An 18,583-nucleotide genomic window follows, 5' to 3' on the forward strand; every position below is an offset into this window, starting at 1 on the left:
TAGAGTTGATTTTAGTTAAACACAACCCAGTCACATTCTTTTATTACAAACAGAATACACATCATGCTAAATAAAAATAGTGATTTTAGACATCCTATTTCAAGTATCATTTAATGTACTACATTTGTACTTACCCACATTGATCGCCCAGCCTCTATCAACAGCAAGTTTTCCTGCCTTTAGAAAATTACAGTGAGAACTTCATGAATGAACAAGGCAACCATTTAACACTCTCTACTTCCACCCCGCTGCAACTCTTGGCATTCAGACACGCCCATTGAATTTTCGGATATTTTACCACTGCAGGTCATTCTGAATCAGATCTCGGAATATGAGCCATACAAAACTATCCTCAGCATAATTAGTTGAAAAAAATATTTGATCTCTCATCTGTATTTCATTCTCTGGCAGTTGAACAGATCTGAAACTAACTGCGCTTTGCAGACATGAACACCGACCCCTAGCAGACAAATGAAAAAGGGAAAGTACAAGTGTGCGTAAGAGTAAAAAATGAGCATCCTTCCTGTTCATGTAAAAATAGGAGGAATGCAAGCTCAAAATCCTGAAAATACAGATTAACATAGTTTCAGCTGGGGGTGGGGACAGAAAAATGCTACATTATGGAGTGTCCTGTGACTTCTTTTATTTTTTAAATCATATAACATGCACAGTATAAAACATTACCAATCTTTTTTCTTCCAATACCGGAAAACTGTGCCTGTATCTCTCCTTTGAACTCAAATGACATTTGGGAAAGCAAAAGTATTGACAGAGAAGAGATACACAAGGCTTGAATAATGAAATTTTAATTGAAAAAAAAAAAAAAGACTTATTTTGGCCAGGATGAGTCAAGGAGGTGTTTAACTGCAGTATTCCTTAAGTGTCATGTTAAAAAAAGATGATGTCACTAGCTATAATTAAAAAAAAAAAAAGAAAGTAAAAACAGATTTTTTTTTTTTTCCATAATCGTGGAACATATTACACATCATATATGAAAGGAAGTTTAGACAGTTGAGAATTCTTCATTACCAATATTTATATTTGAACAGTTCTAATTCAGTATTAAGAATTAACTACTGGGAAGGTAAACATCATCCTGTTATGAACATGCTAACTTACACAAATTATATTTTGAGAAAAGACTGTAGTTTCTGAACTATAAAACCCATTAAGTCGCAGGGAAAGCACATTATCTGTGATTTAGTGTACTTCCTAGGGATTCTTCACCAAAAAACAATCTTCCCATATTGCCAAAAAAATCATTAAAAAGTGAAGAAACTCAACAGAAATTTTCATGATAAACAGGACCATCAGGAATAGCAGAAGATTGTACTTCTGACTTGTACTGTACAAATTTTATTGTCTGGTGAATCAAAATTGCTTATAAAGTACATACCTATTTCCCCATAATGAAAAATAAAAACCATAAAAATAACAGCATATGGCATCAAGATCAATCCAAAAGTGACCAGTGACATCATCTGTATTTCCGGAGCCATGATACATAATAGATAACTAGTGGATATCTCTTCTACATGACCACATTTATAACTAGTGAACATGCATTTATGAATTAAAGATAATGCAAGCACAATGAAAAACATCACAAAACTATACAAAAGTATTGACTAGTTAGAGCCAAGTTGAAATAGATTTCACACACACATACTGTCAAGACCCTCAAGAAATATCAAAGGTAGAGTATTAGGAAACTCTAGACTCTTCCCAATTATTTTTCTCTTCTACCATTTCCTTCATTCCTCATAACTATTGCACAGAAAGACAGCATGGCTATAATAAGAGAAGACTCTGCATGTTCCTATTCAGACAGGACCAAAACCCCTCATCTCAGTAACCACTATTGACTGCAGTCAGAAATACAGCACAGAAGAGGGAACTGACCAGGAGTCTGAAGTGATGCTGGAGGACTAAATGGAGCTACTTCTTTGTCTGTGAGTGACAACCAAAAATTAAGCACCTTGAACTACATGAACCACATGAAACCAGAATTCTTTCTCTCTACTACTACCCAGTCTATAACATCAGATTTAAAAAAAAAAAAAAAAAAAAAGTCAAACTACCCTAACTTCCCAGCAGCCCACTGAAAGCAAGATGGACTACACAGATACCAGCAAAACCAGTTTGGTGCTATCTCCAGCTCCTGCTGGTAAATTGCCAGGAGAAGATGTTCCAGGTGGTTTATGCAGGTTTGCATTAGGGAGATGCACTGCATTCTACTTCTATCGTTTCTGCTTTTGCCAGCTAACACCTACTAAAGGAGGTAACACTTTTTGTTATCTAGCCTATTACCATAATCCAATAAGCCTAAAGACTTATCCAGAACCTTGCATGTTCTTTCCAAACTTATGTATTTAAATTGTCTTTAAAGGTTGATTTAACATTTTCAGTAGTTTATCTGGTTTTCTCATACAGACTCAACAAAAGCATCAGACATTGCTACACTGTACAAACACTTTCACATATTTCCTTACCTCACTATTCTTTGACTTTAAATAACATGTACGTCCAAGGAGACATAGCAACACAACAGAATTAAAGTAGAATTAGCAAATGGCATTTAAGAGGTGAGAACAACAATAGCTGGAGAAACAGAGTCCAAGGTGGGCAAGGTACATACAACTTTTATTTTCTAGAAGAAAGCCATTTCCCACTCACAAGCCTGAATTAAAACCAGACTCAGCAACCTGCAAGGATACTTAAACATGGTAAATGTCACAAGACTCACTATTGTCTTCATGATTTAGGAAGAAACCACTGGCCATTTTTATTTAACAGCCCAAAGCAATTAGCAGGTTAAGTCACTTCGTACAGACAATTTCAGCATCAAGGAGGTGACTTTCTGATCTTTCCCCAAGTTCAAAAAACTTACTGGAAATCTTCCTTAGCTGCTACTCTGCTATGGTTACAACTCTCACCTTTTCCTCCAATCATGAACAAAATTTTTCTGAACACAAGCGCATGGATGTCGATACAGTTTTCAACTATTCCGAGTACTTCACAGTATCATGAAGAGCTACATTATGTAAACACTAATAAAATGCACCAGTTTGCCACACAGCTCAAACCTCATGATATACTTGAGCTTTTTGAAGAGCTCCAGGCTTTTAAATATCTATGACCAGTGTTTTGGATATTACAAAGGGAGTTAAGATGACATGCCTAAAACAATTAAATCACACTGTTAGAAGACGTTTCTGAATCTTAACAGTACATATTGAAGCCCAGTCACAAGCTGTCCAGTCCATTCTATTCCTTTCTCTACTACCTTTTGGTAACAAAAGCCAACAACTGGCAGAGAGTTACTTTTGCACACACATTTTGCAAATCCAGCAGCTGGATGGGACACAGATTTAACAGACTACTAAAATACTGAAAGAAGTTGCCATTTTTTTCTCCTGATAAGGAATCAGGCATTGAGTAGTTCCATCATTAAAAAAATAAATATAACAGAAAAGCAGGATATTTCATCTTGCCTTAAAATCTGAAAACAACTGGCCCTCTACTTTCATTTCACATAGTAAAACCCAAGAAGGCTGAAACTTAATAGTGCCCAGATCCACTTATACACACAAATGATAGTAGCAACAGTTAATCTCACATCAGCCCCATGAAATTAAAGAAAACTTGGAGAACTGCTTCACCAAACTTTTGAGCTCACTCACATCATTCTCATAGGTCAGACTCACAAACAGATTCAACCTTTTTCATTGTTTCTGAAAACCGTACTGCACTGCCTTTTATGCACTATTCATAGAAGAGCTCTTTATATTACTTATGCCTTTAATGAATCTTGATATATTCACTAAGGTAAGCATTTAAAAATAAGAAACCTTGATTCCAGTGCAAATTACTAAGTACCTACATTTCTGTTGACAGAAATGGGAAGCTACCTATTAGCCTATTTCTAAAAATAATGCCATTACTTTATCATTCATTTACGGCTTCCCAGACTTGCTCACCTTTTAATATCTTGTAGTTGCAATAAACTGTATTCTCATATCTGGCATAGACATACTCTGAAAGGTTTGCCAACCCACAGAATAGTGTTCTTCAATAACTGGCTTCAAATAGATATAGAAAAAGCAATATGGGCTTTTATCCGTTTCACATGCACCCACTGTAACAGTTACCTTCACAAAGAGTACCTAAAATGCAGCAGAGATCTATTTGTACTATAATATTAATGATTTCAGATAGGATTATTTGTCTTCCATTTATGTAACTATTACAGTTCAGTGCCTGTGAAGAGAGATTGGGACTGTTACCATCTTTTCCTGGCACCGTGCTGTATAGTTTCTGAACTCTAGCTCTAATATGACAAAGAATTATACAAAGGGCAGAAAAGGTTCCATTAGTTACCAGTTTACAATTATGGAGGAATCTTTTCTTCAATACATGGTTTAAATAACTCATTGTTAGCTCCAGCTATTAACTGTTTTCTTTCCTCCTACTTCCTCAACATCTCTAATGGCAATTCTCAGGCAAAATTAAATGTCTGGTGACACTTACACAGTTCTTCTGACCAGAGCACTCATTTAACTAATCAGAAAACCATTTTGTTAAGGTGAGACAGGCTATGTCTCACTTGAGCTCAGCTGAGCTGCTTATGTAGTACTTACAATAGAAAAAGTAGATAAACTGATTTTAATCATTAAAATGAGCAAGGTGACATGCTTTTTAAATTTAAACACTTACTTAGTCTCAAGAGCAACCAAACCATGCATCTCTTCCTATGCAGTACCAAGGCCATTTGGTAAATACGTGCTTTAAAAATAGCTTTTATATTATCAATTTTGAAAACTCCCATTCCTAGAGTTTGCCTGTATTTGAATACTGTTCAAAACTAATTCAGCTTCTGTATTTGTCATAAGTCCTGCCATATCTATCATTGCTTGCCCAGGCTGCCCCTTACTGTCTCTTCCGCTTCTACAAATTACAGACCATAAAATCAGGTATGTCCTTCACCTTGGCAGTTGCTAACAAGCAGCAAACTTTGCTCGTGTTTAGCACTGTACATTAACTCACTTCCCTCTACAGGCCTCCAGAGCTCAAGCCTTTGAGTTACATAAAATATTAAAACTCGCAGGTTTATAGTGTTTTGATCAAAAAGTTTAAATGGGATAAAAGTGAATCAAGAGTACCTTACCATTATTGTTCCTCCTGTCTGGGTTCGTAGAGGTTTCAAAACTTTTCTCTGAACAACGAAATTGGGAAGAAAGGCAACTGGTGGAATTTCTGTGATTGTAGCCACAACAAATGACCACTGCAAAGGTGAAAAAAAAGTTCCAATTAGTGTAGCCTGTCTTAATGATGACATTTAGATCTCTCATCAGTTGCTATTTACTGAAAACGACCTTGCAGGTCCTTAGCAAGATTTTTTAGTATTTTTAGATGGAGGTGACCACAACAGTCCTTATTAGTAACCTCCAAATAGGTTTGTCCTCAAGTTGTTAACTGTACGAATCATCACTTTTAATCACCACCCCTAGGTTTTTCAGTTTTTAGTATCAAATGATAATAAATCAGCAATTTTTCAGCAAGCTAATATGTCAGAAAATCTAATATCCCTGGGATTGGGAGGAAGAATTGTAAAATGTCCTTCAGCCGTACTAATAGCAAGCTACGCTTGATATATTGTTCAAACCTAAAATATCTTTTCCCATGTCAAGTCAAAAGGATATACCAAGGAGAAAAGAAACAGAAACAGACAACTCCGCTAAGAAGTTCAAATACGTAAGTGAACACACAGTGCAAATTCTAGTATGGAGAACTAATTAAAATTTATTTAGCATATTAAACACTTCTGGAAAATGTTTCAAGGAAAGATTTTGTTAAAAAGTCATATCATCAAGAATATGATTTGAAGGTTAGAATACAAAATATTTGCAATATGTAAATGCCTGTTTTGCAAACACATCAAAGAACTTCTACCAACATTGCTACCAGCGATAATACTTCTAAATATATTTCAAAGCATCACTCACAAGCCTCTTCATCCAATAGTGAAATATTCAGGTACCAAGACTTACAAATTTGACACCCTGTACAAAGATTCTGAATAGATCCTATTTTCTTTAGCATTAGGAAATTCAACTAGATTCAGTACATTTATTGCCCGATTACTATTAGCTGTCTATTTACAAATGACAGGATGTACAAGTGGTCAATTTTAACCAAAGACAGACAATCACATGTCAATTTCAGGGTCCTTTGATATTCAAAAAAACTTAAGCTACTTTGTTTTCCCAGTTATCAATGTTTCACCTATGAAGGACTATTGGGTGGGGTAGAGGGGCAGCATTATTCATAAAGTTCTTAACTACTAACTGTATTTTGTCAACAGTTCATTTTAAGGTCTTACTACTTTTATATTTGTAAGACATTATTCTGTTACTATACTATCAGCTCTCCATCATTAACAAACTGCTTTAATTATTTTGTAATACAGTCAATCTTGATAAAGTCCTGTGGCAAGATATTTTAACATTTAAACAAGCATAATGTAAAAAACTAGATTCAATCCTGTTGTTCTAAAATGGAATTTAAAAGGCCATATTTGGATAAAATAAATTTTAATCTCAAATGTGAACAATGATCACAAAATTTCAGAAAGTTTTAATGCAGTTTAAAAAAATTTTAATCTCAATGGGAAGAAGTGGGAGCAATAAAGACTCAAATCTACACGTATGCTGCTGCAGGTTTAAGTGAATGCAAGAAATCCGGACATGGGACAAGTCAAGAGTAAGCAAAGCTTTCTTTTTGCAGCTGAGGACATTTACAGAACATTGGCAAGCCCGAAGACATTCACTGCTTCAGCCTTAGTCCTTTACTGTGTTTATGTAATTCCTAACACGGGGGGAAAAGTCATTTGACTGTGAGGAAAGTCTTGGGGTTCAAGAATGCAGTTAGAAGACTAATGAAAATGCTTCTCAAAAAACACCACTGTAATAATTGAGAAAAATATTGCCTCAAACTGTGGACACTTCTGCGCTTTTTTCTTCAATGTGCTAATTTTGTTTTCCAACATTTCCTGCAATAAATTCTCAGAACAGCTATGTATATACTCGAAAAAGAATTCAAAAGGAATTGGTTTATATAATCTTACACTTTTTCATGTTGTAAACATAAAAAATTATTTTGAACAGATGAGGACTACATTAATCGTTTTACAGACTGTCAGTTGGCTGCTATAACACAAGTCTTCACACATACTAGTCTCCTTTGAGAGAGAACAAACTCTTCAAAAATTTTTTTTTTTAAAATCACTATTTTTTGCATTGAAATCACATATATCAGAATAATATCAGTTACTGCTTCTTTTGGTAGATACTTGCTTTCACTCAGCCATCATCAAATTACTGATTCACTAGTAAAGTTTTGTAGACACGTAATTATATAACTTAACAGAAATTAAAACTTGGTCTGGATTCAGGGAAGAGTAATAATCATATATAAACACTATTCAATAACATGACTTCACTTATTCTTTTTAGTTATCAACTCCATTTAATTCTTTATTTCTATTGCTAATATTGTAAAATTTTAAAAAATTATTTATCTTCCTGTGTTTTGGACAAATAATTCAATGTATGAATTTAAGTTTCAATTTTTAAAAAAATTTCACTCCCTGTTTTCTTAAAAAGAGTAAAGAAGTCAGGTTAGCCCTTAACCAGGTATATTCTCCTTTAATACATGCCTCCTATCAAATTAACTGCTAGGCAGTATCAGCAGTGTAACACTATACCAAGATGTTAGGTCCAAAAAAATCCTAAAAACAAAACAAAAAAACCCCACCCCACAACTTCGAGAGTTCTCAGTTTTCCTTGCTTAAGCCTAAACTCTACAATAACATATATTTTAACAAGGATATTCTTGCAGGACTTTATTTATAAAGTATTATTACTATTAACTTTAATTCCTTAACTATAAAATCTCTTCTTAGTATGGTTAAATGACTTCGCAAATTATTTCAAATTGTTAGTGTTCAAGGAACAAAAGTTAAACTGAAAAACTAGTATTAGGAAGATAAAGCTAAAGTAGTTGCTTTTATGCTGATAAATCCTGGATTAATGATCAAAACCAACCTCTGATGTACTGCCTTTTATGTTATGCATTCAGTGCATTCCAGCATTTTAAAATATCCAACAACACGTCAAATTCTGAATAAATATACAATTTTGTTCTTTAATACCTAAATTTAATCTGTGTTTAAATCTTTGGTAAGTTCCTGGAGCTAGTCCCAGCTTCAAGGGAAAATCCACAGACTTACAAATCCAACACCACACAACTAACATGATTTTATATTCAGAAGCTTGCCTGAGACAAAGCTATTTGGGTCCATCTTCAATAGATAAAGTATGTTTTTAGCTTGAATTAACATAAGATAAAATCATAAAGGAGAGTAGGAAGCTTGTAATTTTCACAAAAGTTTCTAGGTCAAGGTACAAACACACTATTACCATTATGAATAAGATACTACACTGGTAGAAACTGATTATAACCAGGTGCTGCTCCCAAGAAAACCAACCAGCGAAAAAACAATTTCTGTGCATCAGTCTCCCAACCAATGAGTTGGAAATATTAAAAGGAAAGAAACAAATCACTGTTAACTAAATGCTACCCTATCCTTTTCTTTAAGAGGTCTAATAGTTACTTTAGCTACAAAGAATGCCCTACAGCATTTGCACAGCGGTGTAAATACTGAAACCTGTCAGACCTTGTTCCCTGAGACCAAGTATTCTTGTTCAGTGTCCTCTCCAAGCACATTCAAATACCATTACCTTTAAAATAACGTTTTTGTATATTCCTACAGACCTTTACCTAACACATTAACACTTACATGAAAACTTAGGTGAAGAGGATCAAATTCATTTATCTGCTCTCATGACTTTTTAAATGAACATTTTATAACAAACCACCACCACTAGCCTTCATGAAGTTTGAAAAAATTGAGCAAGGAAAAAGCACAACATACGGAGCAAACAGAAACAACAGATGACAGCACAAAAACTGCATGAACTGAGGAACTAGCCAAGGGAATTTTAAGCACTTCTGAAGGTGCCCATTTTATCCAAACCAAAACCACACATTTTCAGCTGCCGAGTCACCTATGGTCACTAATACAATGCTGTCCTGGTTTCGGCTGGGATAGAGTTAATTTTCTTCCTAGTAGCAGGCACAGTGCTGTGTTTTGGATTTAGTAGGAGAAGAATGTTGATTAACACACTGATGTTTTTAGTTGTTGCTAAGTACTGCTTATGCTAGTCAAGGACTTTTCAGCTTCCCATGCTCTGCCAGGTGCACAAGAAACTGGAAGGGGGCACAGCCAGAAGAGTTGATCCAAACAGACCAAAGGGCTATTCCATACCATATGACGTCATGCTCAGTATATAATCTGGGGGCGGGGGGGGGTGGCCAGGGAGCAGCGATCGCTGCTCGGGAGCTGTCTGGGTATCGGTCGGCGGGTGGTGATGCATTGTGCATCACTTGCTTTGTATATTATTATTGTTATTATCATTATTATACTGTTGTTATTACCATTACTGTTGTAGTTTATTTCAATTATTAAACTGTTCTTATCTTAACCCAGGAGTGTTTCTCACTCTTACTCCTCCAATTCTCTCCCGCATCCCATCGGGGTAGGGGGAGCGAGTGAGCGGCTGCGTGGTGCTTAGTTGCTGGCTGGGGCTAAACCACGACAAATGCACACAGCCCAAGATGCACTCTGTGCTGTTTTATCTGAACACCTCAAACAGCCAGAAGTATCACAGGCTGAACCGATTATTTTATGAGCCTGCTTCTACTGCCTTCATTCCTGTGAGTCCTACCTCCTTCCCCAGGCACACTACCAATACCATCATGCAACAGAGACAGGCACCTCTGGTCTCTTGGCAGATGCACTTACATGACCAGACAAGAGTCAAAGCACACAAGCACCTGAGCACCAGAAAACACTATAATCAAATCAATCCACTTCTCATTAGGCATAAAAATTTACATTTCTAATAAAACAATTGACTTTTTATTTTTAAACCTACGTAATTTGCAAATACATTAAAATAGAATAAAATTTCTAAGTTCAATTGATCAATCACCTGTTTCAGATCACTTTCAGAAAAGCACATCTTGCATTCCGCTGACACACAAGCATTATCCTCATCAACTGCATTTCAGTATTCACTCACATATGTTATCATAGAACCTCTCACAGATAAAAATGGTTCAAGTGAAAGACTTATATGGTCTGAAACTAGCTTTAACCTCATTGCCTATCTCCTTCCAAAATTTCAGAATGCCGATATGCAGGAAATTCATGATGTTACGTAACACTAGAAAAAGGCACTAAGTGGAAAAGTACTGCAAACAAATTATCCAAAGTCCAGTCGTTACCTTAGAGACCTAAATTCTTCAAAGGAATAACTGAAGGGGAATCACCTCAATTCAAAAGGCCAAATTTTGTTGTAAGGACTAGTGATGTTACCTAAAGCAGGGAGACAGGGAGACCCTTCCTTCCAACACAGAAGTAATTTCTAGTACTGTTTGATCTACTTTATGCATACCATTTTGTTTCCTCTTCAGCCAACCTCCAGCTGCTACTAAGATATCAACCACCACCTCTTCTTGCCAAGTGTATGGAATTTCCTACCAAACTCATGCCCAAATTTTAAATTAAGAATACTCAAGTGTTCTGGTTTCAGCTGGGATAGAGTTCATTTTCTTCCTAGTAGCTGGCAGTGCTGTGTTTTGCATTTAGGATGAGAATAATGTTGATAGCAACAACTAAAGCATCAGTATGTTAAGTACTGCTTATGCTAGTCAAGGACTTTTCCACTTCCCATGCTCTACCAGGTGCACAAGAAACTGGGAGGGGGCACAGCCAGGATAGTTGATCCAAAAGGGCTACTCCATATGATGTCATGCTCAGTATATAAGCTGCGGGGAGTTGGCTGGGGAGCAGCGACCGCCGCTTGGAAACTGGCTGGGTATTGGTCGGCGGGTGGTGAGCAATTGCATTGTGCATCACTTGCTTTGAATATTATTATTACTGTTATTAACATACTGTTATTATTACTACTACTATTTTACTTTATTTTATTTCAATTATTAAACTGTTCTTATCATCTCAACCCAGGAGTTTTTCTCGCTCTCACTCTTCTGATTCTCTCCCCCATCCCACTGGCATATGGGGAGTGAGTGAGCAGCTGTGGGGTGCTTAGTTGCTGGCTGGGGTTAAACCACGACATCAAGTGATTCATTATTTTAAGAGACCTAGGCATTCCCAGAAACACGAGCACCTTTGTAGTCTAATGAGCTGATCTAATATAAAACTATGCCATTTACTAGTAGATCTGTAATTGTCTGGATTAAAAAAAAAAAAAAAAAAAGCCAAAAAAACAGTACAGCAGACTTTGGATAAGGCAATACAGTGGATACCCAGGGCCTTTTCGTGTCTATCCACATTATTTTTCATTTGCAACTAAGCCCTTTTATCTTCACTGCTTGGCAGGAATTTGTTGGCAAGACCAATACATCTTCCAGTTTCTACACTTGCAGGAAACATTCTCTCAAGAAAAGGGGAACGAGAGATACACAGTTAATCACATCTGAATGCACAGAACAGTACTGGTTTTGAACACCAAGACACAAGTTATACAGACAATTCCCTATGAAGCCATCCTGTAGGTACTAAAAATATTATTATGGTATTCCAAACTGAGCTATGCACATTACACCCTGCTTCAAAGAAGTGATTCAGTAAAAAGACGTGGGTGGTTCTATGGAATTAAAAGCTCAATATCAAGAATAGCTGCACTAAGATCAAATTGAATGATGTACAAAATTGCACGTAACCTTATAGCACAGAATGGAGACGCGTAAGAGAACTCAGAAAAGGAACAAGAGTGAACAAAGTTCACACAAATAATAGAACCCTTACACAGAAAAATAAAACATTGCAGAAATAGCAATACAAGGACTCTTTCACTGTGGAAGGGAAAAGATGACTCAAAATATCTTCTTTCTCAAGGTCCCTTCCAACCCAAAGCATTCTATGATTCTATGAAATGGAAGATTATTTCTAATACAAATCCATTCTGTGCCCTCCAAGTAAAGAGTTGCAAAATAAAAACAATGTCACCTGTGCTCATAAAGCAATCCTTGCACTAAAAAACATTCAATAAATTTCTCCATTTTAGTGCTCTCCAATGCACTTTCAATTTCAGACCATAGAGTAAACTTTTGAAGACTAAAACCCTGGTACTAAAGAGAATATCATTTGCATCTCAAACATTAAAATTTTCCTTATGTTCATTTACTTTGCTGAAATATCATTTCAGGTCACCTATGTAACATGGTAGAGCCTCTTTCCACTCCACCCCTCTATAGTGTGAACTGGCTGCTATTTCTATGTTTTTCTTTCAGTATTCTCAATGACAAGGTTGAATTAAAAATATACCATTCTAAAATCTGTAAAAGTTGATTCTATAACAAATCTAGTAGGATATCTATTGCCCTTGACAGTAATTCTAGAGTTTGCTTGAAAAACACATTAATAAGTACAGCACCTTTAATTTATTAAGGTAGCGCCTTGTGTGAACAACCAAGAGATCTTCATCAGTAGCTTCCCGTGCCTGTACAATCAAGTCATCTGCAATTAGTTTTTCTTCTGAAACAGGAGAGAAATAACAATTGGCATTGTATACCATTGTGTAACTTCCCATATTCCACCCTGCAAAAGAAGCTACTTTGACCTTGATGTAATAACTTCATCTGTAATGTAAATCACTGAAACGATTTTTGTTTACAAATGTTCCAAATACATACCCTCTATACATGTAAACTATTAAGTTATTGTTTATATGATAAATATTGTTTACAGAAAGTTTGCAGTGTGTAATCATGGTAACGTCTTGTTCAAACTAAAAGAAAAGACAAGGAGTGACAGAGGATGGACAGACACAAAAGAATCCTTACAGTCTAAGGCTTGATACACTGGGAGTGTCTTGGTGCTCATACCATCAAATATTCACTCTTTAACATGCTTTAAGAAATTCCACATTTGATACTAGTATTTAATTGCCTAAATCAAAGGAGAATAAAAAAAAATCAAAATTATAAACAAAGTAATTGCTTGGATGTTCATAGACACAAATGCTTACAGTTAGGATATTTCTGTCACACCCTTACCTCCATTTAATTTCAAGAAATACCAATGACCAGCTATTAATTCTTCCCCATAGAGACCAAAAGACAGTTTATTTAAAATCCTAGTTTTGTAAGAGCAAGTTACAAAATATCACTCCAAGATTTAAGAACATGATCAAAGACAGTATGTTCAAATACATACATCTGGATATACTTGCCAGAAAGTTCAAATTAGGGTCAACTAAAAAAGCCAAGCAGTGCAGAAAAACAATGTTGCTTTGCATATGATCACTACAAACAACAAATATAAGGCACCATGCTGATCTTCCCAGACAAATTTTGATCTTTAATTGCTACACGGCAGCAGCCTTTTAAGACTGTACTTTTTCTCCAATTTTATACTTGGAGGAGGAAGAAAACAATTCACAAATGTGTAACACTTCAGAACAAAATCTCTCACAAGAACAGCACCTGCAACAATATTTGTTTTGGCAAGCTTATGTTTCTCCTGACTGAGGCTTGAGAAACATTTCATTCATTCATTGGTGCCAGACAGAAAGCCAAACTGCTAACAGTCAGTTTCGTTCTTGAGGAAGGAGAAGGTTAAGTGTAGAAAGATTTTTCACTGGTGATTTTCTAGACGATGATAGGGAACAGTGTAGGTTAACTGTTGCCAGGAGTTGCTACAGAGCCACAGAAAGCCAGGAGCACCCTAGGGTACCTGTGGCTTCTTTCTGCTTTACAAAGCAAGGAGAGTAAAATGATTGGGAAAACTAATTTTCTGTGGAAGACTGAGAGTAAAGAGTGGACCCTTCACACAGAAAAGACCTAGAGGAAAACACTTTAGACAGAGAAGGAGCAGAAAGGCAAAGGTTTTGATTAATTAAGAAAACAGTCATGGAACCCAAGACTTAATTATTTAAGGTTGTTAGAGGGAAGATCCAAAACTCAGCTACTAAATGGAGCGTTAGAATTAGGTTAACCTCAGTTAAATGAATCCAAGGCAGCCTAAAGTTGGAAGGGCAATACTTAACTGCAAGTTGAAGGAGTCGTTAGGACCAAATAAATGGAAGAGGCCTGGCTCTCGGACAACCTTTGTCTTGGCAAGAGAAAAAGCCTTTTTTTTTTTTTTTTTTTTTTATTTTAACTTGATGAGCAAGCTTAAACTTTAGATGAAGAGATGCCAAGATTTTATAGGCCCTGATCTTAACAGTGGTTCTTATATTTGTATTTCCTTAATGTCTTTCTGCCTATATCTTCCAATTTGTTTAAACAGCAATAATGAGCACCATCACAAAAAGTTCTGCCTGCCTGTGTCTCAAAACTCTTCCCAAACATTGTAAGAATATCATGAGGTTGATAAAGAATGGATTTATACAAGCTGCACTTATCTTTCACCCTGAAAAGTGCCATTTGCCAGTAGACTGTCTGCAGTCTAAGTTGAAAAACTAAGTTACACCCCACAGCAAGCCGGTCAGTAACACCTGTAGTTTCACAAGCCAGTTCTCTGTACAACAGGTGTAAAGCAATGGAAGCACGAAGCTATAGGAAGCTAGACACAGTACTCCCAAACTGCAATTCAGGTCTTGCAAGCCAAACCATTTGTAAGTGTGCAGCTAATATAGGACGGATTTTCCATTCATTGCTACAAAACTGAAGTCTGTGTTCTGTTTTAGATCCAGGGTTAGTCCTCAAAAGAAAGAAGAAACTGAAACTGCAAATGGCACCTATCCTCAAGGGAAACTTTAATGTATGAGAACAAGATTTCCTTTATCTAGAATTGAAAGAAAGTGCCTGAATCATTAAAAACCTGTTGAGTATCAAAACATGACATGCTGAGCTACGCCCACAAGGCTCCAGCATTCTGCACCTAACTTGGGCTAGGCTGAAAGTCAAGATTCTGGTGCTCACATCAGAGGTGGAAACATTTCTCAAATATCCCACAAGAACATTTGTTGTAAAGGCCAAGCAATGAAATTCACTTCATGCTTTCATTCAAATTGCAAAGACCAGTAATATTTTAAGATAGTCTAAGACATTGCTATGCTCACGTTTCTCCTTACTGCTTTTTACTCAGAGTCTTGTAATGCCAGACTGCAATGAACCAAACTAGTTACTCTGACCAGTATTATTCATGCCTCTGGGAAAAGGAAATCACTTAATGAGTTTGAATTTTCAATCACGTTTCACTCTGCACAGACACCATGACTGAGCCAAAACCAAAACTGTGGGTTTATTTAGTGGAGCAAGCTAGAACATACATTTTCAAAGGACTGTGAAACAAACTTTTGTATTGAAAAGCCCTAGTCTAAGATGTTTGCTCTAACATTACAATTTCATCTTCTAAATATTTCATAGGCAAGATCTTCAACGATGTTTAACACACAACATCCAACTCACCTCAGAAATCCTACAATTTAACTTGCTAAGATTTAAGTCTGCAAATATATAAAAATACTAAAGTACTCCAAATATGATTAAAGAGTGTAGCTTAAACCCACACAATGAGCAATGACGATGTACAGTCACTATTATATGAGCAATTATTAACATAAGGCTGCACTAACTACATAATTTCTACTAGGTTTTGTGCAAATGTTGGTCTAAGTTATTTTACCTTTCAAGAAATTGATTACTTTTCCCCATTTCCCCGCATCGAAGGGATGCAGCTTCTCAAGTCCCATGAATGTGATGTTGTAGTCTGGAGAATATACGATAGGCCAGCATGCTGATGGAGCATCTTCATACAACTCAGTACTATGAGGCCTTGAAAAGCAAAAAGCAAACTAGTCATCATTTTTAGCAACTATTTACAAAGTCAGATGTTTTTCACTTTTCAAATTACAAATTAGAATCCCTACAAATACCAACTTTACATTAGGAATGATTCTTGAAGATGCTATTTTCCATGGTTACTGAAGGAAACACTTGGTTGTTTAACTGCTCTTCAATGGTAGGGTCAGGGAGAGTAACATCTCTCACTTCCAGCCAGTACAGTTGAACTCTTGAACTAAACAGCAGTGGGGAAAGAATAACTGAAGACTGAAGAATGTACCTAAATGAATTATGCATATGAAGTTCACTGCAGACATTAATTAATGGAAACAATTGCTTCTCTCCCCTCGTCTCTCCAAGTTCATCAAGCAGCACCTCTATCTTAGAAGGTGCATCTGGTTTTAAAGACAACATAACCTTCAACAAACACATTACTAGATGCACATTTTAAAGTCTGTATCAAAACATAATGGAAAAAACCAAACCACACTGCTCCTACACATGATGCTTTAACAACATAAGGTTGACAAGATTTTTAGGATTCTTTCTTAGGAGCAACAGATTTTGTGACCAGCTGAGAAAAAGTAAAGAGGCTTGATTTTGTATCTGCATAGCATACAACCACAGGACATACTCTCAACTTTAGATCTCGTGCCTGCAACCCTTAACCAATACTTTCCTTTACCTGCCCTCTGAATTCTTATATTCTCCAAACACAAGGAGAGATGGCACAGCCAGCTCCAAACACAAGGAGAGATGGCACAGCCAGCTCACGGTCCTCCTTCACAACCCATTCCCAGAAAAGGCAAGCAAGCAAGCAATGCTGTGCTCTGCATTTACAAATGCGCAGACTATTTGGTGGACACCTGTGTGCACACACAGGTCAAGGGGCAAGTCAAACCCGTGAGGTGATTCAGTGTTCACACTCAGCCTATTCCACCAGCTGTGGCCTCCCTTCTCTGCCTCAATCCCCGTGTTACTGAGTTATGCTGAGACCTCTCCTGCTCCCCAAAATTTAGCAGGAACTTGCAAAAGGCTTTGCAACTTACTGAGCAAGACAGAAGAGTCTTTTGTCAGGTAAACAATACAAACAGAAAGCCCCTTATTTCCAGCCCAAATATGATCAAAAATACCCTTTTAAAATCCAGTTAAAAACAAAACAAAAAACCAAACACGTAGACAATGGAGGTTTTTCACCAGTCTGCAGTCCCGATCCCCACACACCACCCACAAACAGAGCCAGGGCTCCCTGTATCCTTCGCTCGCCCCACCCGGCAATGAAAGGCAGCTTTTGTAAAATGCGATGTGCCACCCCGGGCCGCTGCGCCTCTCCCTGCCCGTCAGCAGGGACCGGGGAGGGGGAAACACAACGACGACGTTTCCCCGGGGTCTCCCCCGGGCGCTCCCTCCCGGCGGCCCGCGGCCCGCGGCCCGCTTACAGCGGGACACCTCACGACCCAGGCGGGACGGGGACGGAGCTGGCCCCGCCGGGAGCGGCGCAAATGCCCCCAGCGCCCGTCTGGGGCTGGCTCTGTCGCCGGTTTCAGGCGGCCGAAACCGCCCACCTGCCGGGGGCGGGGCGCGCAGGGGGCGGTCGGGCCCGGCGAGGCAAAGCGGCGCTGCCGCAGGCCCAGGCCACCGCACCTCGCGGTTCCCCGGGCGCACCTTACGGCGCTGTCCCTAGGCAGGCTCGGGCCGCAGGCCCCGAAGCCGGGCGGACCTCCGCCGGACCCGGGGGCCGGCCGGGCCCTCCCGCCGCCCCGAGAGCCGTCTGCCGCCGGCGGAGCCCCCTCCGCAGCGCCTGGCCCGCGGCCCCCGCCCGCCCCGGTAGGGCCGCGCCTGTCCTTGTGCCGGCAGCGCCCGGCGCGGCGCGGTACTCACATCCCCCCGCCTTCCGCGGGCGCGCAGGCCAGGCCGCGCAGGGTACGGGGCGGCCCGCGGCCCGGCACCGTCAGCCCCAACCGCCCCGCCCCGCCGCGGGGCGGAGACGCGGAGGGGCCGGGCGGGGCGCGGCGCTGGCGGCCGCTCCCCGGGCCCCGGAGCGCCGGGCGGGGTGGGGTGGCGGCCCCAGCGCGGAGCCCCCGCGGAGGGGAACGGCGGCGCAGGGGGAGCGGCGTTCGGGCCGCTCGGGCCTTGTGCCGGCCGGGCCGTGGTGCTCCTGAGCAGGAGGCACGGAGAGGCCACTTGCGGAGCTGGTGGAGGGACAGCCGTCACGCGTGGAAGAATCGGGGGTAGTGCTGTCACGGCTCTGGGGAAAATGTTTCTAACGCCGGCTTACATGTGGGAATCTACGTGATCTTGGTGACAGGATGATACGGGATCGAATGCATTCGATAAAGGGAGCTGAGAGGTCACAGGAAATGCAGTTGGTCGTTGTGGGAGTTAGAAAAAACTCAACCCCGATACTCTGATTTTTACATCAGCTGCTGCCATGATTTTATATCAAGGGCCTCAAAGCAATTCCACACAAACGGTGTCCTTGGATAGGAAAATACGATTCTCATTATAAAATAAAATTAAGACACCAGTAGGTGAAGAGACATAGCAGGTCAGCAGCAGAATGAGGAAAACGAAAGATGAAATAGCGATACTATCTAACTGAGCAGCAGAACTCCCACGGATTTTGTCAGGTGAAGATTCACCC

General features: G+C 38.9%; 2 protein-coding genes across 4 annotated transcripts in view; one reads left to right on the forward strand and one right to left on the reverse strand.

The window, feature by feature from the left end:
- Positions 1 to 15,881, reverse strand: part of HDAC11 (histone deacetylase 11) — a 29,711-nt gene extending 13,830 nt beyond the window's left edge. The window contains exons 1-4 of one of the 3 annotated variants that reach the window (XM_075714055.1): positions 15,782 to 15,881; positions 12,585 to 12,685; positions 5,168 to 5,284; positions 135 to 177 (exon numbers count right to left, since the gene is read on the reverse strand). In XM_075714055.1, the coding sequence (XP_075570170.1) occupies positions 135 to 177; positions 5,168 to 5,284; positions 12,585 to 12,685; positions 15,782 to 15,848 (328 nt within the window). In that variant the 5' untranslated portion in view covers positions 15,849 to 15,881. The remainder of the gene's footprint in view (positions 1 to 134; positions 178 to 5,167; positions 5,285 to 12,584; positions 12,686 to 15,781) is intronic. The other 2 variants (XM_075714054.1, XM_075714052.1) reach the window with 2 other exon arrangements.
- A 1,335-nt stretch (positions 15,882 to 17,216) lies between these two features.
- NUP210 (nucleoporin 210) overlaps positions 17,217 to 18,583 on the forward strand; it is a 93,508-nt gene continuing 92,141 nt past the window's right edge. Inside the window, exon 1 of the mRNA XM_075714255.1 lies at positions 17,217 to 17,862. Coding sequence (XP_075570370.1) covers positions 17,217 to 17,862 — 646 coding nt within the window. The remainder of the gene's footprint in view (positions 17,863 to 18,583) is intronic.

This window comes from Pelecanus crispus, chromosome 7, assembly GCF_030463565.1.
Source record: "Pelecanus crispus isolate bPelCri1 chromosome 7, bPelCri1.pri, whole genome shotgun sequence".
NCBI classification, from domain to species: Eukaryota; Metazoa; Chordata; class Aves; order Pelecaniformes; family Pelecanidae; genus Pelecanus; species Pelecanus crispus.